The sequence below is a fragment of the Natator depressus genome, chromosome 26 (assembly GCF_965152275.1).
Source record: "Natator depressus isolate rNatDep1 chromosome 26, rNatDep2.hap1, whole genome shotgun sequence".
NCBI lineage: Eukaryota > Metazoa > Chordata > Testudines > Cheloniidae > Natator > Natator depressus.
This window is the reverse complement of record NC_134259.1, coordinates 13257377-13283042: the sequence shown is the minus strand read 5'-3', so window position 1 is coordinate 13283042 and position 25666 is coordinate 13257377. Positions and strand designations below refer to the sequence as shown.

At 49.4% G+C, this 25666-nt stretch overlaps 1 protein-coding gene across 1 annotated transcript; it reads right to left on the bottom strand.

Annotated features, from left to right (window-relative positions):
* Positions 1 to 462: 462 nt before the first annotated feature.
* RETSAT (retinol saturase) lies at positions 463 to 25062 on the bottom strand. Its single transcript, XM_074940109.1, has 11 exons — positions 24810 to 25062; positions 22198 to 22380; positions 14791 to 15032; positions 14050 to 14251; positions 10666 to 10863; positions 8199 to 8318; positions 7147 to 7285; positions 5406 to 5515; positions 4225 to 4391; positions 2404 to 2563; positions 463 to 710 (listed from the first exon to the last, which is right to left on the bottom strand). Exons 1-11 carry the CDS (start codon positions 24967 to 24969, stop codon positions 565 to 567), a joined length of 1827 nt encoding a protein of 608 aa, XP_074796210.1. The 5' UTR covers positions 24970 to 25062; the 3' UTR covers positions 463 to 564.
* Positions 25063 to 25666: the final 604 nt, after the last annotated feature.

Here is a 25666-nt window from a genome sequence, read left to right as displayed (position 1 = left end):
ACCATGTATTAAAAAACAGCTGGCACCTTCTGGCGGTGGCCATCTTAGAACCAGTTTCCTAGGACTCGATGATGGAAGGTGCTCGGCATCAGGTCCCTTACTGGATCCAAACCTGCTGCCCTTGGATTTCCTGCCTAGCTGATTACAAGCATAGGAACGAATCCCACTCTGGAGATGGTCAGCCTGGAAGCTGGTGAACGCTGTTGGTTTTGGACTCTGCTCCCTGGTGCGTCCTACGAATGAGGGGTTTGGGAAGCAGGTGTGCAATGAACAGTCAAGGTCCAAGGCAAACCTGAGAGCCATTTGTAGATACGGAGGGAGTAGTGGCTGGTTCTATGCACCACCGAGGTGGCAGTGATGTCCCTGGCTTAATCCACAGAGTTGAGTCTTTAAAAATTTGTACAGTGGGTTTTTTTTGGTTAATTTTTATTTAAAAACAAAAGTCCTACAAGTCACGCTGTGTTACAAGTGACCAGACACCCAATGTCTGGGCCTGAGTTAGGGCACAGCCATGGGGGAAGGGGAACGAGGCAGAGAGGCGCTGGCTGGCTGGGTCCCTGGAGCTCAGTCTTTCTTCTTGGAGTTGTTAGCCGGGCTCTTTTGCCACAGACGCAGCATGTCGCTGTAGAGGTTGCGTTGCAGGACAGCGCTGGCACACAGGACGGCTCCTAGCAGCGCTCCCATGAAGCCACACAAGCATACGTCCTGCCCTAGGAGACAATGGCACGCCGTCACAGCCGCTTTCCCAGGCACCGCTCAGAGCGGGCACCCAAGAACGCACAGCCTGGGGTTGTGCTGAACCCAGTGGGGCTGGTGGAGAGCCTGGCAATCCGCCATTCCTGCAGGGGATTACCCTGACAGCCTGGCGCTACAGCCAATCCTGGGTCCTGCCTGACCACCCACCAACCTGCCCTCTGCCTTTCCCCAAATCACTCCCACCCTATCTGCCCCCTGCCGAGCAGCCTTTCGCTTCAGCCTTCGTTGCTGCCGTATCCAACCCGCTGCGCCCTTCACCTTCCCCGAGCTACTGGCATCTCCCTCCCGGTGCACGGCTGAGCCAGCTCCTCTCCTGGCAGGTGCTTGTCAGCATTCCTCCCTGCTGGGCACAGCTCCCCAGCTGAGCAGAACACATGCACTGAGGGCAGCTCTCCGAGCAGCCCGTTAGCCGCTGGGAGCTGGGCACCTGCTATTTGTGCCTTTGGACTGTTCCCCTGCCTCCTCTTCTAGCTCCTTAACTGAGGTATCAGGGAACATGGGGCCTCATGACCCCCGCTAGCCACCTCCTCCAACACTGAGCTGCTCGGACTCACGGTGGAGACACCTACTCGCCAGAGGGAGACGCTAACGTGCCGGGTGGGCAGAAGGCAAGGTCCAGGCCTGCTGCTCCTAGCAGATGCTAAGGGGCAGGGTGCCCGGATTTCGACCCGGGTGTTGTCCTGTATCTCCTCTGGTTATTAGGTGCCGTTAGCTGGAAGGAAAGACTGAGCCTCCAGTGCCCCCTGCTGCTGCAAGGGGAGCGGGTCTTCTCTACTTGTGCCCCTGTCTCCATTGGGGGCCATCCTCCCCTTGACTAACACCAGGCTCTGCTGCTCGGAGCTCCAGCAGCATGAAACGGAGGGGTCTTGATGGTTCCCCTGCTGCCCGCGGGGCTCTGAAGGGCCTTGCTGGGGTCGCTCTGTGGCTTTGGCAAAGCTCTGAGCAGCAGCACTGGAGCCGCCTGCCAGCTGGCTCAGTAAGACAGTGCCATGGTGGCCACGCTCAGCCCCCTTTTCACTTGCTGTGGTTCTTGCCAGAGATTTTGGGCTGCTTGTTTCTGCACTTCCTTCCCCCTCCCCCCGGCAGTAACCTCAGCGCTGCTCTTTCCTTACCCCAGCCCACCTTGCCTAAGACCGCCTGCTCCGACTTGCTTGCCTTCCCCAGAGTCTCAGGTCTTGGAGCCAGTCTCTCACTAGCCCTTGTGACACCCCTCCTTTCTCAGAGAAATCCTGGTCTGTTACGTCCTCACCATCGCATCCTTCAGGGATCTCCGCTAGCGGACTTTAACCCCTTCATTCCTGGTTGGTTTTAAAAATTCAGGAAGAAGGAAGGGGTATTGGCAGTACTTGCGGGGGCGCGGTGGTGTCAGCTACATGGGATGCAGAGTGAGCTGCTGAGAGCCGCTGGGGAAGCCTCTGGATAATTGAAATTCAATTTCCATCCCTTCTCTATGCTGCATTGTCCAGTTCTCTCTCCCTAGCCCTGAAGATGCTTTGAACATCACCCTCTGCTAGGAAAGGCGTTCCCCGATTTGAAAGTCAGCCCGGCAGGTTGGCTGTGGGAGACAGAGGCGAAAATACAGCCATGCTCAGGGAAACTGAGTCAGGAGTGGGGCGATCCAGCCGAGACCCCCTCGGTGTAGCGTACCTGTCAGGTAGAGGTTTGGCACACAGGTCTGAGGGCGTAACGTGGCAGTAGCTTCAGCCTGCAGGCGAGAGATGCTTTGGGCAGCTCCATACAGCTCTCCTTTGGGGGAAGCTATGTAGTGCTGGTTGGTGAGTGGAGACCCCGACGATACGCATTCGATCTGTTGAGGAGAAAGACATTAAGGGAGCCCCCCAAGACCTGTGTGCAGGACACAGTAACTGAGCAGGGCCCGTGCAGATAAGGGGGCTCCTGGAGGTCCGCAGAAAGCTGAAAAGCCTCTTCTGCCCACGAAAGCGCGTTTCCTGGGGTTGCTGCTGCAGCAGCCAGAGGGAATGATCTAATCAGCCACTTCCCATCCCTACTGATTTGATTCTCCCCCAGTTTCTCCTTGGGGACTTGGTTTTCTCCTAAGTTTTGGATGGTGCCAGGATATTCATTGCTGCTTCTGTTGCACCTTGTAGGGCACGTCCTGGGTGTCTTAGCACCTGCGTTTCTGCTTTGGGAAGAGTTGTTGGAGCAGCTATAGAAATGGCCGGGAAGGGGAGGGGGGGAACAAAGAGGACAGCAATGCAAAACCCTACCCCACCAAGCCTGGAAAGGCCAGGTAAAGCTATAAACCCATATATATGCTGTCCGTTCTTCTAGCCGTTCAGCTTTAGTCAGTCACCATCACCAACGTCTGTCCCCTGGGGAGGGCCATGCAGAAAAAATGCGGAGATCTAGTGGATAATACACCATAATAAGCACACCAGAAATCAACATGTCCACACAGCTAAGGGCACATTGGGAGTTGGGCCTCACTGCTCTCTAACTAAAACCATTTATACACCAAAGCAACTGTGCACAACAGATGGAGTTCACAATGCATAGCATATGCAAGCTGTGGCGTGCAGGGGATCACATCGCCAAAGCTTTTCCTTTGATGCAATTATTGCTTTCCAAGAGTGCAAAACTCCCTGAAAAGGCCAAAACCCAAAATCTCCCAATATAAATACACTGCAAAACGGGTCTGTGTTGTGATAACCCCTAGGAGTCAGTCATGGGCCAAGACCCCATTGTGCTAGGTGCTGTACAAACAGAGCCAAAAGACAGTCCCTGCCTCAAAGAGCTCACACTCTTAATAAATAAAAATATGTTTTGAAAGAAGGTCAATGGGCCACACATCTGGGAAAAAAAAAAAAAAAGAAGTGGTAGCATATTCTAGTTCCCAGTATTACAGACTTGTGTTGTAACAGGTGACTGTTCCTAACGGGGAAAGAATGCTGAAATCCACTACCACAGTGGGGCATACAGCTAATACCCCAGGGATACTGACCTCAGACAGTGGGCAGAGCGAAGACTATGTGGGGTGACCTTGGCAGCTGCGGTGGAATAGGACTGAACAGCTATGGGAATGGACAGTGTATGTAGATTTTGGCTGTTGCACTGTTCCCTGCTTTGGGGGGTGGAGTTCTACGTTGCTGGCCTGGGCTTGCGAAGAGCCTCTATGCTCCAGTACAGAAACTGTGATTTTTATCCCCCCATCAGTACAGGTGGCTGGCTGGTCAACCTCTTGCCACTCAGAACTGAAGAGGTCCCTGCACTGCCCACTCCCTGCATCAAGGGAACTAGGGGGATGACTCCCTGCAAGAGATTTCCCTGATCTGCCACCTCCCCACTGCATTGTGTGTGGAAGTCAGGCTGGTGGCTCACCCAGGTCATACCCAGAGGTTCCCGAGTCCAACATGGTCCTTCCCTGTATAACAGATTCTTAAGCCATGTTATCCACAACAGAACACTGCTGAGCAACGGTGATTGTGTTATAAATAAAGGTTTCCTTACCTTATCCTCTATGTGAGGGTAGAGTTTCAAAACAGTCTTCAGAATGGACTCTACAATAGTGTTTTTCAGGCTCTCGTATACTGCTCCCCTCTTCTGGACCGTCTCATCTTTCCATTCCTCAAACCATTCGTACTTTGCAAACGCCAAGATGCACAGAGTCGACTTGCCTAGAATGACAGAGCGCTAGGTGTTTATTGCATTGTCACCACTGGAGGACAACTGTAGCTATGGCAGGTGGTAGCTTCTGCTGTCAGGTGCCATGTGTCTCCACGCACTCCTAACAGACAGTTCTCCCTCTGTCCAGTTCCACCAGTGCCTATGTCCTGCTTCTTTGGCTTCCCGTGTTTCAGCTCCTTGGCTTCATTACGGCCTCTGCTTTTACCCACCCATCTTGGGTGTCATCTGTAGGTATCCAGAAAACGTCAAGTGAGTCGTCTTGGTGCACCATCTGTGCCTGCTTGAACCAACGACACTCGCTCAGCTCGGTGTCTCCAAGACAGAGGAGCTCCTCTTGGCCAGCATGAGCACCCCAGCCTCAGAGGCAAGGCTCTTTCCAATCTCTCGTTTGCCTCCGCTGCCTGGGAGCTTAACTTCCAAAGTCCTCTTAGGAATTTATTAATTCCCACAGCAGAACAGACCACCAGCGTGATGCCCTGTCTTGAGCAATGGCCCATTCTAAATGCTTCTCGGGTAGGTGCAGTGAAATGCGGTGTGTAGCACCTATGTGGCAGAAGTAACACTGCTGGGGTAAGCGGCTAGGGTTTTGCATTTAACCTCCATAATTCCAGCCCACCCAGGAATGATTAGTTCTAACTCCATGGGGATTTGACTCTGCTGTTGCAGGTTAATTTCCAGTTAAACCTCCATGGGGTTAGCAATAGAGGGCAACGCAGTGCCGAACCCTCTCTTCTCATGTCCCCTTGCTCTCTACATGAGCAGTAAGTTCTAAAACATCAGCTTCTGATGGAGAAAACTAGCTTCCCCTCCCTCCCGCCCATGGAAGACAGTTAATTTATTCCGCATTTGAAGAACTAGAAAGCGGCTGAAAAGACTGTTGTCTCAAACGTCCGAGAAAAATCCCTCCTTGTGGCCAGCACGCTGAAAACAAGGGCTAGAAATAGACTTCCCACCCCCACCCCATTGCAGAGTCGTTCCGGCCATGGTACAGAGACCACCCTTACCTGGGTATCTCTCCTGCCAGGTGGGGTCCTTGGATGACGGAGATGTAACAAAGAGCATAGGAATGTTCTCTGCAGCTTCTTCTCTTGAGGCAGTAAGGAAGCAATTCATGCTGCAGAGACACAGAGAAGCCTTTCCATGAGCTCTGGCTAACGATCAACCAGGTCAGTACATGTGCACGAGGAAACAGGCAGGCAGCACCATGCTGCTGCTAACACCTCCCCCCTGCTCTGGAATCTCTGCAGTGACCATGCTGGCACCACTTCTCTGGGGGTGGTTTATGCCGCACTAGAGCGGTCCCCAATGTGCTTGGGGCACCAGCAAATGGCTGCTCTCCTGATGTTTAATTCACATCTTCCTCCTCTATAGCAAAAATGGGGCCTAAAACCATCTTGTCGTGCCCTGTCTCAGGCTGATCGTCACTTGGAGGCCTCACCAGGTATGGAAGGCGGAGAGTTTTGTTCCATGCCAGCCGGGTAATCCCTCTTTATCAGCCATGAGCAACTAATGCTGCGGTATTTTCTCTCGCTGGTATTTATCCAATTGTTTTATCAGCTTCCTTTGCTGTGCTATACAAAATCCAAAGACAGACAGCATCCCCTCAATGCCTGAATCAGCAACTGCACAGAAGAAACCTGTGAGTGGCTTATATTTATAAGCCTTGGGTGTTCTACTGGACACTTTCCTCCTAAACATTGATCTGTCGAGCTACTGGTTATATCTGGCGACTAGTTTCCTGAATCTACCTTCTCATCCTTGCTCCTGCTGGTCAGAGAGAGCGGCCTCTGGTTTGGAAGATATGGGAACCTCTGCAGGCTGGAGGTTCTTTCTGAGTCCTCAAGACCATACCTTGGCTCACCTCATCTGTGATGGTGCCACGCAAATTACTACTATTTATTATTTGCATTACTGTAACATCTGGGGCATTATGCTTGGGCCTGTATATACTCACATAAGAGAGAGTCTCTATCCTGCTAACTAGATAAGACAAATGACGGGTTATCTCCATTTTGCAGGTTAGGAAATGAAGCACAGAGCAATAAATTACCCAGGGAGCTCTGGTAGAGCAGGGAACTGAATGTGCTGTGTGATGCCAACTGGCCAGCACCCAGATTGTGACCTCCTTGTATGAACAGACATTTCACTGTCAATGCTGCTGGGGTCACGCTTAAGGTTGCGTGTGGCAGGATGAGTTGGGTGAAGCTGGGTGCCTGTCATGCTTCCCTGTAGCACAGGTCAGACTAGGTGACCAGGGTGGTCCTTTCTGCTGGCATGAGGCAAACGTCTCCACCTTCCAATGTGTGTGACGCCCCTCCTGCTGTAACCTTCCCTGGAGGGGTGCTGCTGTCATTTCCCTGCAAGTCACCCCACATCTGAACTTAGCCAGGTGATAAATGAGGGGACCTGGGCACTTCTCCAACTTGGACATTATTGGAAACTCTACTGGGCCACTCTGAAGAGATTCACGTCTTCTGAACTGGAGACAGACTCCTGGGCAAGAACCCAACTGTTTGCTCTGAATTCTGTCCATCACGCTTGACCCTGAAGTTGAGAGGGACAATTTTACAGCTGGGGACTGGGCGGACTTTGTCGCTTGCTCCAGCAGAACACGTAGGTGGGTTACAATATTGTGGCAATAGCCAGGGCTTGCATAGGTACCATCCTGCTAGTCAAATATAAAGTAAATCGGACGCCAACTGGGGAAGAGGCATGCTGAGCTGCAGAAGCAAAGCTTCTCCTTACGCTTCATCCAGGTTCTGATGCGAGTAGATGAAGTAGTTTGTGGCTTCCAGTCCCAGCTCTTCCTTTGAGCCTTTGAGTCCGATGAAGACACTGAACCCTGATAGGCCGTGATCCACCATGCGAAGCTGAGCCTGAATATCTGCACACGGGGGGAGCAAACAGAAGATTAATCTCCCATCCCCCATGGCTGCATCATGGAGAAGTGGTAGCTTCTCCCTAATTAAGACTGAGCCCAGCTTCCATGCCCAATTTAAATCCTGCCCTTTTCCTCCATATCTTTGGCTTTTCAAATGGGGTTGGCCTCAGATTTCCCAGATTTACACTAGAGGCAAAGGAGAAGATTTCTGCCAAGTTTGAAGAATCTGGTCCAACTATTTGAGTTACAGAAGAGTAACAGAGACCCTAATTTGAAATTTTGATTAATTTTATATTTGGCTCCCATTAGCTCACCATGTTACTGCCACTTCAAATTTTCCATGTACTTAAATCTCCTTGAAACCTCAAGTACCAGAAGATCTAGTTCAAATTTTTGCACAAAAGTTTTGTCAATAGAAAAATAACTCCCCCCAACAAAACCAAAAGACTTGGCAAAATTGTGGATCATGCTTTTAAAATCAGTGTTTTTATCAAAATGCATTGAAGTCATTTTCAAAGTTTTTCGTGTACTGACAACCTGTTCTTTAGTGTAAAACAAATGCAGTTTTTGGTCAACAGAGTTGTGATAATTCTATAACTGGTTTTGATAAAAATATAATGAAAACAATCAATTTAAAAAAAGGAAAGTGGGTGATTTCGAACTCTGCAAAACAGAAACAACTTCAAACATTTTTTTTCCACAAAATCATTTGGAATGGAAACAGTTTTGCATCCTTAACTATAGGACTTGCTATCAAGCAACCCCCCTCTAATACCATGTGATAACTATGGTCGAGTATTAGTGGGGAACTGATCTGGGACGAGATTAGTACTACAAGGATTTTTAGTATGTTAGATCTCAGGAGCTGCCCGTTGTCAAGTGCAGTGGTGTTGTGGAAAAGCTTATGGTGTTTTACCAGGTGAAGTTCGTATCTCCGCTGGCAATAGCCGCTCATAGGTGTTAAATATTCCAGCGTCAGAAATCACAATAGGAGCAAAGACGTTCACGAGATCTTGGCCTTTCTGCACGCTAACACCTGAAAGAAAAAGGTAGATGAAAAAAAAATTAATAATCCACCCCTAGGCCACTTTCCTCTGCACTGGCCGGGGGCAGGAGCCCTTTACTCTCATGAGGCTGGAGTGACAGACACAAACGGTGTGTGATCAGGTCAGGTGCAGGAAGGAGGCTGGATCGAGTATGGGGCAGGGACTTACCACAGGAGCATTTGGACATGGGGCAAAAACATAAATAACCGGGGAGAGCATTTATAGGCTTTTTGATGGCACTCCTAGCATTTCCAGGCGCTCACAGGTTGGGAAGTATTAGATCCATTCTCTAGATGCCAAGATACTGCCGTGGTGGATGCTATAGAAAACCCTTAGGCCACAGATGAGGCCAGAGATTAATGGGAGGGTTTTGCATCTGTGAAAACAGGGCTGACCTTGGCTTCCTTGCCACTGACGGGAGACAAGGGGAGCTGGCATCTGGGAGGGGAATTGGGTTTTGTGGATGGTTGTCAGAAAAGGGCCTTAGCTGGAGTTGTCAGGGGAGGTGCTAGGACCGGAGAGCAGGGAGGGGGTACTTGTCACTGGGAATGGGGGTTGGCAGTATGCAAATAGTTCAGATTGAGAGCCATTGTGGGGAAGGTGTGTCTATTGGTGACTTATCCCTCCTCTTCCTCACACCCATCGCCATTCCAGCTCTGCCCTCCCCTCCTTCTAGTAAAAATGAGCTCAGGGCCCAGCTGCATCTCCATGGGGCCCCAACTCCTTTGTGCCTGTGCTGGGGTGCAGACAGAATCTGGCACACTCCAGATTCCTGTCTCAGGGTAACCGAGACTCCACTCTCTGTCCAATAAGGTGCCGCTCACTTGCTTAGCCATGCAGGTTGCTGTGAACACCCTGCCCTGCTCTCTGCAATCGTTCCCCATTCTCTATAGGTTCGTAAACCCCCGTCATCGCCACAATAGCTGAGCGCCAGCTAGCAGTGCGTTAGGCGACGTCTCTCTCACATGCAGTTCGATGCCTTCGCTAGGAATATTGAACATATTCCTTCAATAGAGTCCTGCGCAGGGTCTGAGATGCCATATCAGGATCTAGATAGCTTGGTGGCCTGCATGGGCCCAGCTTACACGCAGCTGGTGTTATACCAATAAAATAAAAACCAGCAGGATCTTATTAAAGGGAAAAAGGCAAAATACCACATTTATTGTGAATTCAGAAAGAATCATAGTAAGCAGTTAGTTACAGCTATAACATTCCATTCAATCTCATATTTATTCACACATTCATTCACACACACACACACACACACACACACACACAGGTTCTGCAAAGTTGTTATCATAGTCACCAGCCTTAGAGTTGCTCATGCCAAGCCACTGGCCAGGTGGCCTGGACATGAGGAGGGAGCAGGGCCTTGTCAGATGCTCATCTGATGCTCCTGGAAGTTGGTTTGCAGAATCAGACCCCAAAGTTCTCACTTTTTAGAGTCTATTTTTATAGGAATTTCTTCCTATGCCAGTCTATGGGAATTGCTTCATCATGCTGTTGCTGAATCAATCAGCAGATAGCACATTCCTGACGGCTCCAAGATGTTATCTTGTTCTTTCGTTCTCCCATTCTTGAGGCTGTTGGGTGGATTCCAGTCTGCCCTCCGGGGGTCCTCTGGTTATTTCCACTTGACGCCTTCTTCAGCTGATGGACACTGGATTCTTAGGCTGGCACCTCCCTGATCATTCAGTTATTATCCACACCAAGCATCCATCCACATACATCCTCTATCTCTATTTTAATCACAATTGTTATTACAACAAAAGGGCGGGGAGTCTCTGGGTGCTGTTTCTGTTGTTACAGAGTATTGCTTTGAGAACAGACTCTGTCTTAGAATGTACTAACACAATTAGCAGCTTGCAAGTTTCACACATAGAGGGAGAGAAACAGTACCAAAAACCAAGAGACCTTTTAATTAGTAATACCCTGGAATTTAAACTATGGGGAATCAAACTCATTTGTGATTTTAATACAGAACTTCTTTAATATGATCCAACACTGGGGCCAGAGCTCCTTAGAATTAGGCAGGGGGCAGTGCCAGGGGAGGGGAGGGCGAGATGGTGGCCAGCTGGCTGATTGCACGCAAAGCAGAACAAAGCCCCAGTCTCTCTACTTTGCCTGCAATGCGCTGGCTCATCTCCAGCAGCTGGCCAGCCCTTCTAGTGCTCCTTGGCTCCTCTGCAGGGCAGGCTCCTCTGCACGCATCCTCACACACACACACACACGCTCTGTACTCTGCAGTTTGGGATCTGTGCAGAGGGTACCTTGTTCCTATTTGATATAGGGGCTGACGTGAGCTTGAAAGGAGAGGCTTGACCCAGTCTCACTCACCACAGGCTTTGCCTTCTGCATTCACCAAAATGCTCTGCACCACCGCCTTGGTTAGAACAGCCCCGCCAGCCTGCTCAATCACCGGGATAGTGTGGAAGGCGATTTCACTGGGGCCACCTCGGGGATACCATGCCCCTTCCATATAGTGATTCACAAGAACCGCATGTAGGGAGAAGCTGGCGCTGGCTGGAACCACTCCTGGAAGACAGAGCAAAGAAGAGGGATTGTTCCCATACAGAACTTTTCATTGCTGCGTTTCTTCCTCAGGCAGCCTAACCGAGAAGAGAGCTGTATTAAGCTGTGGAACGGTCTCCCATCATTGGAGCTGCTGAAACTAGACAATGCATTTGAGAACACAGTGTACGGAGCAATGCTGCAATGAATAAATGACTCTAACAGCTCTTTTCCTGCTATGGTTTGAAGACTAAGGGAGACCATCACACTAATTTGGAGATGACACCAACTCTATCTACATCTCCTCGGACCCAATCTCAGATGCACACTGGAGGAGGAGGAGGAAAGTCTTGGGTTAAAGATTATGCTGAGGTTATGGGCAGTGGAAGGTGCAGAGTCAGGAAGTGTATGCAGCTCCCAGGGGAGATGCTCCTTTTGCTTAAGACAGGTAGTCTGTTTTGGTGACAGTTAGCTGAAGGAAGCTGAGACAAACCAAGAGGTACACAGAGGGTGGACGGGGATGGAAGAGGGGGTGAAAGGTGTGGCCAGTTAATATTGGCAGGGTAAACCTCCTAAGAGTAGAGATAATAGGTCTAAAAGTTAGACAGAGAAGAGCAGAGGGCCAAGAACTGCAGCACTCCAGAGAACAGGGGACCAGACAAAGGAACAGTCTCTATCATAAAGTGAGCAGTTTGATTAGTCAGAGCACAGCCACCGTAAGATAGTTCATGTTTTCAAGTTTTTCTCCCCAACTGGGGGGCCAGAATTTTTTTTTAAGTGAAAACTAGGCTTAAGATGTTTACAGTTACCTAATAACCTGACTCCAGGAGCTGGGGCTTTAAGACCACCACCAGATATCACAAGATTCCGGATAACAGTGCAAGACTTGGCAATGCTGTCCTTTACTAGTTATAACTAATACACAATTAAACCTTTATAGACAAATCTGGAGAAATGAGATCGAGTCCTAGGACTAACTTTGTCTGGAACTTAAAGCCGGACAAATTCAAATGAGAGAGAAGGTACAAATTTGTAACAGTGAGGGTGATTAGTCAGTGGAACAGATTTCCTAGGGAAGCGCTGGCTTCTCCATCTCTAAGTCTTCAGATCAAGACTGGAAGCTTTTCTGGCAGATATTCTTAGCTAGTCGAGTTATGGGGCTCAAGACAGGAGTAACTGGGTGAAATTCTATGGTCTGTGATATGCAGGTGATCAGACAAGATGATCACAATGCTCTTAATTTTTTTCATAGTTTTTTTTAAATCTATAAATCTCTGACTAAAGGATGCCAGTGTCTGAGAGCAGCTTGGCAAACTAAGCCGGAAGTTTTAATAATTTCTGCAGCGCCTCTGGTAGTAGCAATCTATGTGCACACATGGCAGCTGGGTCTGCTTCTCTTTCTGCCGGGCTGGGTCATCCAGACTCATGCCTGGAGAGCACCGATTTTGCAGGCAGCTGAGGATGGCAACTTGGACCACTCGGACTGACAGTTGGCTTTCTCCTGACTTTAATTCTGCAGTCATCTGGAAATTTGCATGCTAGCAAATTTTTTGTCTGACCCAGCCCAGCAAATGCCTGCGTGTGAGTCACCCCAACCATTAACTTGTATATTGCTGTCATCGTCTCTTCTCCAACCCCTGCTGGGTTTTCTTTAAAAATAGGGTTTCACGTGGTTTTTACTCTCCACTGATCTTCTTTTTCCACTCAGTGGGTCCTGATTCTGTTTAATGGAGTTGAAAGCGAACATGACCTTTTAGTAGTTGATAACGCACCCTGACGCGTACATAGCACCTTTCATCCGAAAATCCCCGTGTACTTGGTAGATCTGAAAAACCTATTACAAACTCTATGCTAGACACATGTTTTAAAATGCTGCACTAAAAGAGCATGATTTGGGTTGCAAAGTCAAGCCCTGCAACGTTAGGAAATGCCAGATTTACAGTTGCCCATCCCACCTTAATTCTGCCCCCTTGCATGTCTCTGCTGCGCACTGAATGAGGCAGGGATCCTGGGGGAAACACATGGTATTTCATCCTGTAATTAAAGACAGTCTCATATAGTGTATGCACCAGGATCAGAGTAAAGGTTGCTGGGCAACCTCAGGTTGAGCATTTTTTGAGTGCTTGACTTTGCAAACAATATAACATCACTTTGACGCAGGTTTTTATATGTGATTTCCTAGGTTTCTTTGGGGGGGGGGGCAGGAAAAACGTACATACAAGAATTTGTTTTTACAACTCTGACAACCCCTGAATCATCAGGAGAGTTTGAACCCTGGACCTTTAACACTGCGGCACGGACGGCTTCCACTCAACCTGCGGGACTAGCTACGTTCACAGACGGCTGGAGAAGGCTGTTATTCCAGACAAGAGGATGGTCTGATGGGGCCAGAAGCTGGAGCTGGGGAGTGGTTGTGGGGAGGCCAGCGTCCCTTCCCCTGGTGTTGGGAGCAAGTTCCTGCCCCATGTGAGGCACCCAGAGGCAGGATGGGACACTGAAGACAAGTTCCATGTGTGTGGTTGAAGGGGGAACCAAGCCAGGGTCTCCCACCCCAGCTGTTCTGGTAGCTTCCAGATGTTCCCAGTGCAACATGTGGGAGGGCAGGGGCCCACCCCTTTAGAATGCGCATGTTTGATCATTTTGGCAGGCTGCCCACTTTACCTTGGGAGCACACGTGACAGAAGGGAAATGGTGGTATTCAGTAGCTTAACCTGAATGGAGTTTCATCAGACAAAGAAAAGGCACTTCTCTAACCTGAGGGCTTTCCCTGCTGAATTTCAGAGGCCTGCTGTAGACGGCAGAGATGTCAGAGCTTCTTAGAAAGAGGTTACAAAAGTCTTTTATACTGGAAAGTGTTAGGCAGCCTAACTATAAAGCTCACTACTACCTCCCCATACAAGCTAACTGTTCTACCCACCTAAATGCAGCCATCTCTGGGGTTAGCAGCTCAAAGCAAAAACAGGAGTTCAGAGCAGGATGTGAAGAAAATTGTGCCCGATGGAAACTGCAAGGAAAACTCAGGGCTGCAGAAAGTAAAGGTCAGAACTGGACTCTGACCAGCACCCCAGAGCTAAAACATGGACTTCTGCGAAAGGGGACAAGGAATGGACAAGGTTTCCCATGCACCACAGGGCAGTCCAGGCAGGATATTTTCGGAGAAGAGGGTTTATACCAGAAAACTGGTCTGTCTGCTAAAAACAAGTCACCTACCATAAGTGGGAAAGATATAGCTAAATACCGCTCTGAGCTCTTCGTTTGTGGTGAGTTCACTGACCACGTCTGTCAAGCTTCGGGACGTCATCTTAAAGAAAGGGGAGAACCATGCCAGCAGGCCGGTGCGGCTCAGGAACTTGACCAGGGGCAAAGGCACCATTTTCAGAATAGTCATGTGCGTAGTTCCTTGAGCAACTCTCTGAAAGGGGAAAAAGCAACGGCTGTGAAGAAACACAGATGGCTTCGGGGACTGGGCTGGAGCAGAAGTTCCGTGAAGTTTTGCCATTGCAAGGCAAAGGGCCAGAGAACTTGGCTGCATAGAGGGAGACATTGATCACACAGCAGCTCCCAGAGCTGCCCACAAGCTGCCTTCTTGCCAGTCACTTGATAAAGTACCAAAAGGCCAGCTCAGTCTCCCACTCTGGCTCAAGGATGTTAGTTACCCAGCAGCTCTGACATGCAGGACACCCCAGGGATCTCTGATAACACCTTGGCCCAGGGGTCATTTCCTTCAACAGGACGCGCTTGCCCTTAGGCAGCCCCGGTAGCCATACCACCTTGAGGACAGTCGTCATCTTACACCCAAAAATTCAATCCCTTCTAAATCACAGCATCCCAGTGGGAAGAGCTGGACACGCGTGTATCCCTGTGTTTGAAGTGCAGGGTGTTATTCTAGCTGGATGACCACTGAGACTCGGAGAGGAGGAGTTAACATCATAAAGACAAAGCCAGTGTTACCTTTACAAGTCTCACAAATTTCTCAATAGCCACGGCTTCATCTGGAAACTGTTTCTTTAGCCCTTCGACATACTCCTTCTTCCCACTGTACAAGCGATATATTTTGCTGTTTCCAGGCTCCCCCAGAACCACTGCATCAAAGACAGACGGCATCTTGGACCACTGCAGCTGCCCTTCCGTGAGCTGGTCCACAAGGAAACGCATCAGGGACCTCTCCCCTATCTGCCCTATGTAATGAATACCTGGAAGGCAACGGCGAATGGTTACACAAGAAAGCCACAGCCCAGAGATTAGATTGCAATGGGATGTGGCTATGTGACATGTTGGGTACAGTAGAACCTCAGAGTTACGAACACCTCAAGAATGGAAGTCGTTTGGAACTCTGAAATGTTCGTAGCGCTGCACAAAACGGTCTGGTGGTGCTTTTAAAAAGTTTACAGTTGAACATTGACTTAATACAGTTTTGAAACTTTACTATGTAGAAGAAAAATCTTTTTTTAAAATTTTCCCTTTTAGTTTTTAGTAGTTTCCATTTATTACAGATACTGTACTGTATTTGCTTTTTTATTTTTTTGGTTCCTGCTGCCTGATTGTGTACTTCTGATTCCCAATGAAGTGTGTGGTTGACCAGTCAGTTCGTAACTCTGGTGTTCGTAACTCTGAGGTTCTACCGCACATGCAAAAGGCTAGAGGGGCATTTTAACAAATACATTTGTGACAGGAAAGGCTGCAACAGGACACACTCCACCCAGTCAAATCCTCAAAAGCATGGAAATAAGAAGGTAAGGGTAAGATTTCCAGCATTCCTTGTCCCACACCTCCTACGACTCTGTTGATAAACACTCCATGAGGCTTTCACTTCCACCTCTAATGCCTACTGAAAAGCAGCCTATACCCCACCTTCATCCTGCTTGCTCTCACACAGAACCTGAAGGGTGACCCCATACTCATGTATCTCAACAAATCAACACATCTGACAACCTCACAGTCTGTACCTTTGGAAAATTATTCTGCTTTCACATTGCTCAGGTCACTGTTAAAACTGTAAGTCTAATGTGTCTTTAAAAAAAGAGCCAGTTGAATCAAATCTAGGAACACAACTTGATTAAGGGTAGGGTTGCCAGGTGTCTGCCCGGTCAAAAAGGGACCCTGGTGGCTCTGGTCAGCACTGCTGACTGGACTGTTAAAAGTCCAGTTGGTACAGGGCTGGCAGACTCCCTACCTGGCTCCGCACGGTTCCCTGCAAGCTGTGACGTATCCTGTGGCTCCTAGATGGAGGGACAGCCACGGGGGCTCCATGCACTGCCCCTGCCCCCGGCTCTGCAGCTCCCATTTGCCAGGAAATGCAGCCAATGGGAGCTGCAGGGGTGGCGCCTGCGGGTGGAGGCAGTGCGCAGAGCCGCCTGACCGCGCCTCCACCTAGGAGCAGAGTGATATGTCGCTGCTTGTGGGGAGCTGCCTGAGATGAGCACCACCTGGAGCCTGCACCCCTCATCCCCTCCCACACCCCAACCCCCTGACCCATCCCTGAGCCCCCTCCCGCACCCAAACCCCCTCCCAGAGTCCGCAGCCTCACCCCCTCCCACACCCTGAGCCCCCTCCTGCACCCTCACCCCCTCCCAGAGTCTGCACCCTCACCCCCTCCCATGCCCTGAGCCCCCTCCTGCACCCAAACTCACTCCCAGAGCCCACACCCCAACCCCTGCCCCAGCACTGAGCCCCTTCCCACACCCAAACTCCCTCCTGGAGCACGCACCCTCTCCGTGCCCCAACTCCCTGCCCCAGCTCAGAGCCCCCTCCTGCACCCCAAACCCCTTATCCCCGGCCCCACCCCAGAGCCCTCACCCCCAGGCCCCAACCTCCTGCACCAGCCTAGATCCCCCTCCCGCACCCTGAACTCCTCATTTCTGACCCCACCCCAGAGCCTGTACCCCCTCCCACATCCCAACCCCCTGCCTCAGCCCGGAGCCCCCTCCCACACTCCGAACCCCTCGGCCCTACCTGCCAGCCCAGAGCCCCCTCCTGCACCCAAACCCCTCATCCCCAGCCCCACCCCAGAGCTCGCATCCACAGCCAAAGCCCTCCTCCTCCCCCCCCCCGCACCCCAACCCCCTGACCCAACCCAGTGAGTGAGGGTGGGGGAGAGTGAATGACAGAGGGTGGGGGGATAGAGTGAGTGGGGGTGGGGCCTCAGGGAAGGGGTGGGGCCTTGGGGAAGGGGCAGGGCAGGGGTGTTCGGTTTTGTGCGATTAGAAAGTTGGCAACCCTAATTAAGGGCTGGGCTGGATTCTCCATCACCGCCAATTTTAAAATCAAGATTGGACATTTTCCTAAAAATAGTTCAAACCGGAGTTGTTTTGGGGAAATTCTCTGGCCTGTGCGATACAGGAAGTCAGTCTAGATGATCACAGTGGTTCCCTTCTGGCCTTGGAATCTGAATCTACAATTGTGTGGTTATTGCATAGCATCACTGCAAGACAGAGTTAAGTTGGTTGAGTGACTTAGCTGTGCATTTCTTACCCTAATATGTCTGGATTTCTTTTAAGTTTAACCTTACCTGTGAATTCCCTGGGTTTGAAAGACTAGCTTTGGAAAGAAATGCAAGATCTCTAATGGTTTTACCTCTAAGTGACTTATATGTACTCTCAACCTTAATTCCAATTAACTATGTTTTTATCCGGGAATTAAAATTATCTTAGTCACCAACATTACTGTGACTAAGAGAGGTAGAGACATTCCCTGCTGGGTATTGTTTCTGGCACTTCCTTCATGTCTCAGAATTCTGTTTACTCCTATGCAAACAAGCCAGTATCTGAAGGGCAGTCAATCAATTATCTAGCTTACAGTGGGGAAAAGGAAGAGCAGCAAAATCCATACTCAGAGCATCCAGGCTTCTCAAAATTCAGATCTAAGATTATGTTAAAAGCAATGCTTACATAATAATCACGTGTCAAACACTTGCATGTTCACAACTAATACGAAGACCTTACAGGGATTTTAACAATACTCTTACTACATCTAAGATTAGAGGGGAAAAAGTTAAATTTGAATGTCAAATCAAGCATCAGTATCTATTTTAAAAAAGGCAGGCATATTATAAAAATTTACCTTAACTGCAGGTGTTCATATCTTAAAATCTTTCTTATGTTATATAATTAGGCCTCGAAGACTAGTTTTCAGGATACGTACAAAATATATAGAGTTTATACAGGTGAACATATATTGTTTAAACAGTTCAAACTATTTCCTAAATTCTTGCTAAAATGTGTGTTCAAGACGACCTGCTACATACCATACATATTTATAGTTAGAGGCCCCAATCTAATTTTCATTTTAAATCAGTGGGAACCTTATGGGAAAGGGTATTACTAGAGATGTGTAGGAGGACTTGTGGCACCTTAGAGACTAACAAATTTATTTGAGCATAAGCTTTCGTGAGCTCCAGCTCACTTCATCGGATGCATGCAGTGGAAAATACAGTGGGGAGATTTTCTATACACAGAGAACATGAAACAATGGGTGTTACCATAAGAGCTCACCTTACCTGATCACTCTGGTTACAGTGTGTATGGTAACACCCATTGTTTCATGTTCTCTATGTATATAAAAATCTCCCCACTGTATTTTCCACTGCATGCATCCGATGAAGTGAGCTGTGGCTCACAAAAGCTTATGCTCAAATAAATTTGTTAGTCTCCAAGGTGCCACAAGTCCTCCTTTTCTTTTTGCGGATACAGACTAACACGGCTGCTCCTCTGAAAGTAGAGATGTGTTATTTGCAATTCCTTTTAAGCGCACACCAAATTAGTTCCACAAGGAAAAAAAATATAATGGTAAGAGGACCTTTTAGACGGCAAATGTTAGCACCTAAAAAGGAAGGAAATGCCATGATCAAGACTGCAGAGCTGATCATCCCTGCTGGGCACCTTCTTATGCCACTGACGTCTGTACCAACTGGGTGTTCGAGGCCCCCAGATCAGATTTATATACTTGCTCTACGCAGGTGTAAATGACACACCAGGTATAAGGCAGTGGATTCAGATCTTGCCCCTACTCCATGTGTGTATTCATTACAGTTCAGTCTTTTTAAGGACATGAACTTGTTCTCAAATAAAACAATAGGAGACAAGCTTTTCTACAACCGCAGCCAGAGGTGTGACTGCAGCATGTGTCGTACTAAGAGCAGAGAAGGAGCCTGAGGGGGGCAGCTAGTCTTACAGCTACCTGGGGTATATCTTCAGTCACACCCCCCCGGCTGCAGTGCGGACTCACCCTTAGACACACACGCAGCTTCTTAGAATACGGTTTCATTCTTGAATCCTTAGACCTGGTGCCGGATTCTCAGCAGCACCCAATGAGCAATGGCTGCAGCTGAAGACTGGGCTGCAACAGAGCCATTTGTATCTCCTCACTCGTAGAACGGGATTCGGCCCCAGCCCTAACCCTGTCCCCAGCATCTTTTTAAGGAGCATGAGGGCTACTCTGAGCTTTGCTAGTTACCAGTGACCCCCGGGAGCCATTCAGTATCTGCCGATTGCCAGAACATTTGGAAAGCACGTACTACGCATTTCTTCTCAGCCCACCAGCGTTGCCTTGCTCTGGGATTGAAATGCAGGGGCTGGGGTAATTAAGCACGAAGCTAGCTTGCTGTGCGAGCGTAAGCTCTCTGCTGCCACAAATAAATAGACATATGTTCAGGGTGTTACTGCAGGGAATGAAAACGTTGGCTTCCTTTAGGGGTGAGATGGGAAAACCGAAGGAGTGTTCTACCTGCTGTTGAGCTACTTTGCTTATGCTTAGGGGTCGGTTAAAACCTAAAATCACCGATACAACACAGCTCATACTCAAAGAACCAATAAGCACTGCAAAAACATTGGCAAGATCTACTCAATTCATGCTCCCTGGCTTGTATCTAAGGGCTGGTCTACCCAGAGCAGTCCTGTGGACTACAGGGATATGATTTCTAAAGGGCACTAACATGTGCATTAATTAATTGGTCTGTGTAGAGCCTGCTGGTGCCCACTGTTTGAAAGAGTACGACGTTAAAGTGCACTAGGGAACATCACAAAGAGGTTACTCATTACAATCAGACATGCCGAACCCATGAAAAAAATGCAGAAATTGGTCTTGTTTTTGGCTTAATTGGCTTGGGAGTTGCTTGTTGGCTAGTTTTTGGCTTGTAGCTTGTTGTTTGTTTGGCTTGTAGCTTGTTGCTTCTTTTTGTTGATCAGCTCCCGGCAAGCAGGGGCAAGGGGGGAGGGGAGAGAGTCGGGGTGCACAGCGGGCCCACCACAGTCCCAGACTGCATGCCGGGGGGATCTAATCACATAGAGAGTTGGGGTTCTTAGGGATTGGCTGGTTTTGGCCTTGTTTTGAAATGGGATTTGTTTGATTTTTGGCTTATTGTGAAAGTCGGAGTGCTTATTTACCGTGTGAAAGTCGGCAACTGTGATTACAATATATACACATTACTCATTACAGTATATACCAGCTGTGGCCAAACTTACTGACCCTCTGAGCTGCATACAATAATGTGCAGGAGGTCAGACTAGATGATCATAATGGTCCCTTCTGACCTTAATATCTATGAATCTCAGAAGTTCAAGAGCTGGGTGTGCCCCAAGCCCCAGCAGGCGTCTGAAGCCTGAAGCTCTCCCCCCACTCCCCTAGTAGGCGGAGAATGGAGGTGGGAGACCGCCGCGAGACGCACTTTAACTGTAAGAGAGCCACATGGGGCTTGCGACCTGTGGTTTGGCCACCCCTGGTACATACAAAGAGAAAACCTTGAAACCCCCTGAGTTTTGGACATCCGCGCAGAACTCAAAAATTGCTACAAATAAACCCTGAAAAACAGAAGCCTACTGATGCTGCTGTCTGCTCCTCCCCTTGGACTAATGGGGTGAGGGGTGGGACAGGAGAGAGTAAGCAGCATTCTGGAAAGGGGTGCCACAAAAGTATTTAGGTGTCTAACTCCATAGGATCTGGGCTGGAAGTCCTTGAGGATCTGGACTGAAATAATGTATTCCCACCCTACCCCCCCCCCCCCCCCCCCGCACAACAAGCAAGAGTGAAAGAGGGGGTGAATTGTGCCCCAAAGCACAATCCCTTCCAAGAGCTCCTCCTCGAGACAGGACAGCGACAGGCTGCCTGTCAACCCAGCTCAATCTAGTCCTTAGGGAACATTTTACAAGCTCAGCGAACAATCTGCTCCCTGTGCTCAGGGGGTGATTTTTCAAAGGTGTGTAATCCAGGCAACATAAACCCGTTTGCCTTCTGAGTCCAGCTACACGCTACTGTGTGGGGAGGGCTAGCTTCACGCCGACTTCGCCTTTCGGCCCCCGGCTAATGCGGCTGCTGGAAGACTCGGAAGAGTCAAGAATGGTTTTATAACTGGGAAGCCGGTTGTTGACCCCTCCTCTGACTCAGAGCCGGCTGAGCGGCTGCCCCGCCCATCACCAGACTTCTCCAACTTTACATAAGCCACCTTTGACCAACAAAATGTCAAGCGTTTCAAATAGCTTTGGGCACACTGCAGGGGAAATCCTACAACCTATCTGTGAATAGTCCGGGAATCTCTGTTTTTGTCTATTAAAAAAACCTTCCAAAATGCTGCCGTGCTGTTTCTGCCTCCTCCCATCATCATTTGTAAATATTAGTTTGCTTGAAAAGTAACAATAAGAACACCCATAGTGTTTCTGTAGCACCTTCGACAGGTTGGCCTCAGCTGTTCAATATCCCTTATGTGGCAAAAAGAATGCAGGATTACTTATCCCACGCACTCATGCACAAGCCAATGCTAGTCTGGGGCCAGTGAGGTGGGTGTTAAAAATCATAGACCTACTTATTAGCAGGGCAGGTTTACACCTTAGAGTGAGCAGGAGGGAGCCAGGGAATCACATGCACGGAACTCACTTCTGGATGGATGGGCCCAGGGGCATACGGTGACTTTAACAGAAGTTGAAGTTTACAGTCCAGCCCCTGGAAACTCTGCAAGGCAGGAACTCCAACCGCAGGGCTTATAGGCTCACAGAAGTCCCAGCTGCAGAAGTTCTCTGCTCTTATGGGGCCAATCAAGTCTGCAAGCTATCTGGACCAAGTGGGTCTCTGTGCTCTTGCAGATAGGCACGCTCCTTGCTTTCTCCTTTCCCACTCCTCCTCGGGCTTGAGAGGATTTTAATGCAGATCAGATAGCGCCCTTTCACAAACCAGCCCTCCGGGCCACTGTGTGATGGACCGCTCTGTCACATGCTTCCTTCTGGGAACGCTCAGGAAGAGTTCTCTCAAGACCTGGGCCTGTTTATTCACGGTCGCTACCAAGGAAAGGCTCTGCCTGCCCCTTCCGCCGGGGCCCATTTCTCAACGGGTGCCATCTGATTTCCCTCCCGGCCGGTTTCTGGGCAGACTCACCTACATCAAACTCAAAGCCGTTCTTGCTGAAGGTGTGGCAGCAGCCGCCCGCCTTCCCATGCTGCTCCAGAACCACCACTCGCTTCCCAGCTTTGGAGAGGAGCACGGCTGCGGCCAGCCCCCCGATGCCACTTCCGATCACAACAGCATCCAGGTTCTCGGGGACCTTGGCAGCCGAGAAAGCTGAAGAAGAAGGAGAAAGTTGTCATCGACACGTGGCTACCTCCAACAACTGGGTCAGTAACTCTCCTGCTGTCTTCCCCTGCTCATTCCTAGGACCAGACCCAAATTGGGCCATTGTTTACCTTCTAAAGGATTTGCGTGTTAGATGCGGGCCCATTAGCATTCCCTGGCTGCTGTACAAAGAGTACAGGAACTGCTGTTCTTTCCAAACCTGCTGGAACTGGGAAGTGCAAGGCGGGTCACAAGGAAGCTGCTTCTCAGGATGGAGGCCCGGGTCCGACACTCTCCAGTTTTGGGGAGGGGCATTCTTGTAACAGGGGTGTGAGACTCTTGGCAAAAGAGCAAAGAGCTGGTTTACATATTCACTGTGTAAAGTGCAAGACTGTAAGATAGTTTTGGGATGGTCCTGGCTAAGCTGGCAAGATCAAAGCGACTATAAAAGGTGGGGCACTATCATGTATCCTGGCAGCAGATTACCCTCCCGAGAGCGGGGCTACTAAAGAAGCTCAGGTTCATCACCCGCCAGTAGGATCATTACAAATTGCCCCTGGAAAAACCAAGGGTGACGCCAGCCTTTCACAACCAGGCTCAGGATCAACATTTCTCCTGCTTCACCAGTTCAGTTTCACAGAACAGAATCAGAGCTAGAAGAGCATTCAGATCAGCCTCGGTCCTTGCCAAAGGGCTTATCATCTAAATACACTCTCCAGTCAAGCTGTAAACATCCCATACAATAGGATTGTCCGATTGGTCCAATAAAATTGGTCCCGCACCTTGTCTCACATTTCCCCTGGACAGACCCTTTCCCGGAGGATCAGATCTCTCTCTTCTCAGCTTTACCTTTATACTCCTACCACCTTCATACCACACAGTAAACTATTTCTCCAGCTCCTTGGTATTTATACCTTTCATCTACACAAATAACCAGTGGCAGAAGTAGGCTGTTATCTTCCATGTGGAGCAGCCTGCTGAGGGAGACCTGATACACTTTGTCAGCGGGTTACACAGCAGGGGAATGTTGAGTATTAGGATTTCCTGGCTCTGAGAGCAGTGTGCTCTAGTAGTTGGTTAGCGCACAACCAAGCACAGTCCTTCTGAAAGGCAGCGTGGCAAAGTGGGGGAGACTTGGGTCTGTTATATTAGAGATGAGGGTTCTATCGCAGCTCTGTCTGACGTGATGTTGCATAACCTCTGTTATCGTATCTGTAAGATGGATCAATGATAGTTACTGCCCCTAAAGTAGTGGTCTGAGGTCTTGGTTAGCAATGATTAGGAAGAAATATTAACAGCAGCCCAGGGGAAGAGAACTCATGGTGTCTTGGGTTGCAGCTCAGTGCGCTTCTCCTAGGAAATGTCCTAGGCTATGGGGTATTTTGCAATGGAATCTGACTCCCTTGACATTTTTTTTGGATGTGGGCACACATGACTAAGTGCCAAATGCCACATGTGATGCTTGGAAGATCTGATGAAAGATAACAGACAAGCTTGGGGCAGGGTCTCTTCCTTCCCCATGATGTGGAGAGAGCAGTACAATTTCCAGAGGTGAAAATAGACACTGTTAATGTTCATGCAAGATTCTGTTCCTAGTTCTGGTGCATTCCCCCCGGAGATGGAACATGCCCCTTAGTGCTTTAAGAAAAGAAGCTGTCCCAGAGGCAAAAGTGGAAGTGGGTAGGGAGAACCAAGGAGCAGAGTTACAGCCTACCCTCCACAAACAGAACACTTCGTTCCAGACTTTGGAACATGAGTGAAACATATGCGGATGATTAAACTGTACACCAGCCCAGTGATTTGGCATTACCTAACAGGGTGTGGGCATTACCTGGGGGCAATGAGGGTCGGTTATACAAACCACCGCATGGAATCATAGAGGTTTATCTCTGAGTCACAGCTCTTTGACTATATAGAGAAAGGGGAGGGAATGCACTTAACTTGAGGAACAGCAGCCTCGATTTCAGGCAAATTACCCAATCAAGGGATGAATTAGGCCAGCAGAAAGTGGTAGGGTGCTTTCATCACAGGGAGAGGAAAGGCTGGAGGGTGCATACAAGTACTCCTGGCTATTGGGGAGGGGGGCATGGGCACTGGCAGGTGTTGGTGGGTATGGGGTATATGCAGGCACTGACTTTCAGATATTGATGGATGTGGAAGGGTGCAAGTGGGCAGGCACTAGTGAGTATAAGGAGGAAGCATGTGTGTGTGTGGACAAAGGTGACAGAGAGGCGGAGAAGGAGATATGGAAAGCGGCTAATGAGAGAACAGCTGTGCAGAAAGATACAGCTCCCAGTTCCAATCTTTCTTGGCTTGCCTCTGCCCAGACAGCCTGCCGGGGTAAGGGGCCGTTTCCCCTCTATGCACTCCCCATCACGCCCGCCCCCCTTCCAGCTGTGGCTGGAGCAGGTGCTGCCAGCAAAAGCACTTTCAGGTACCTTGTTTGATAACCTTTTTCCGAACATCCTTGTCAGTCACCAGGGGGGCAGGTGGCCTCCTGCAGTCAGCAGAGAAAGGGTTGAGGGAGCTGCTGCCCCTGAGGAGCCTCCTGAGCACTGCGAGAAGCAGGAGGGCGAGCAGGACCCAGTACAGCCACATAACTGCTGTGATTTCTCTCCGAGGAATGCCCCTGAAAGCTGGGCAGCCCTTTGAAAGGGCACCTGCCCCTCCTTCCAGGGGGAAGTCCTCCGCTCACATTCAGAAACTTCCCCTTAAAGGCACAGTCAAGAACTGAGTCTGTGCCTGAACCCCAAAGAGATTTGAACACCTATTGAGTCTCCCTCTCTTGGGGTTAATTTTTAGGGCTTGTTTACATGAGGAAACTGACCAGCACAGTGACGCCAGCATAATATTACTTCAGCTATACCAGTGTAATTCTCCATATGGCTGGTCTATCAGTGTAATTCTCCATATGGCTGGTCTATCAGTGTAATTATACCAGTGTAGCTCGGCCACTAAAACTCCTCATGTGTATGTGGTTTTGGGGCGTTGAGTGCCTTTTTTTAGTTTAGTTTAAGCCGCTTCCAAAGAGACATGCGCTAAAGGGAATCCACATCAAGAATGTCTGCTCGGTTCTCCCCCACTTTTGCGGGAGGGTTTCTCAGTGGTCTCAGGCTGTGTACGGTGACGTCTTGGACGTTGGTTCAAAGTAGGGTCTCCAACGGTCCCTCTATCTGGGGAAAAAAAATTGGGATTAGGTCCTGCTCTGAGCAGGGGGTGGGACCAGGTGACATCCTGAGGTCCCTTCCAACCCTGATCTTCTGTGATTCTATTACAGCAAGAGCTGGAGTTGCTG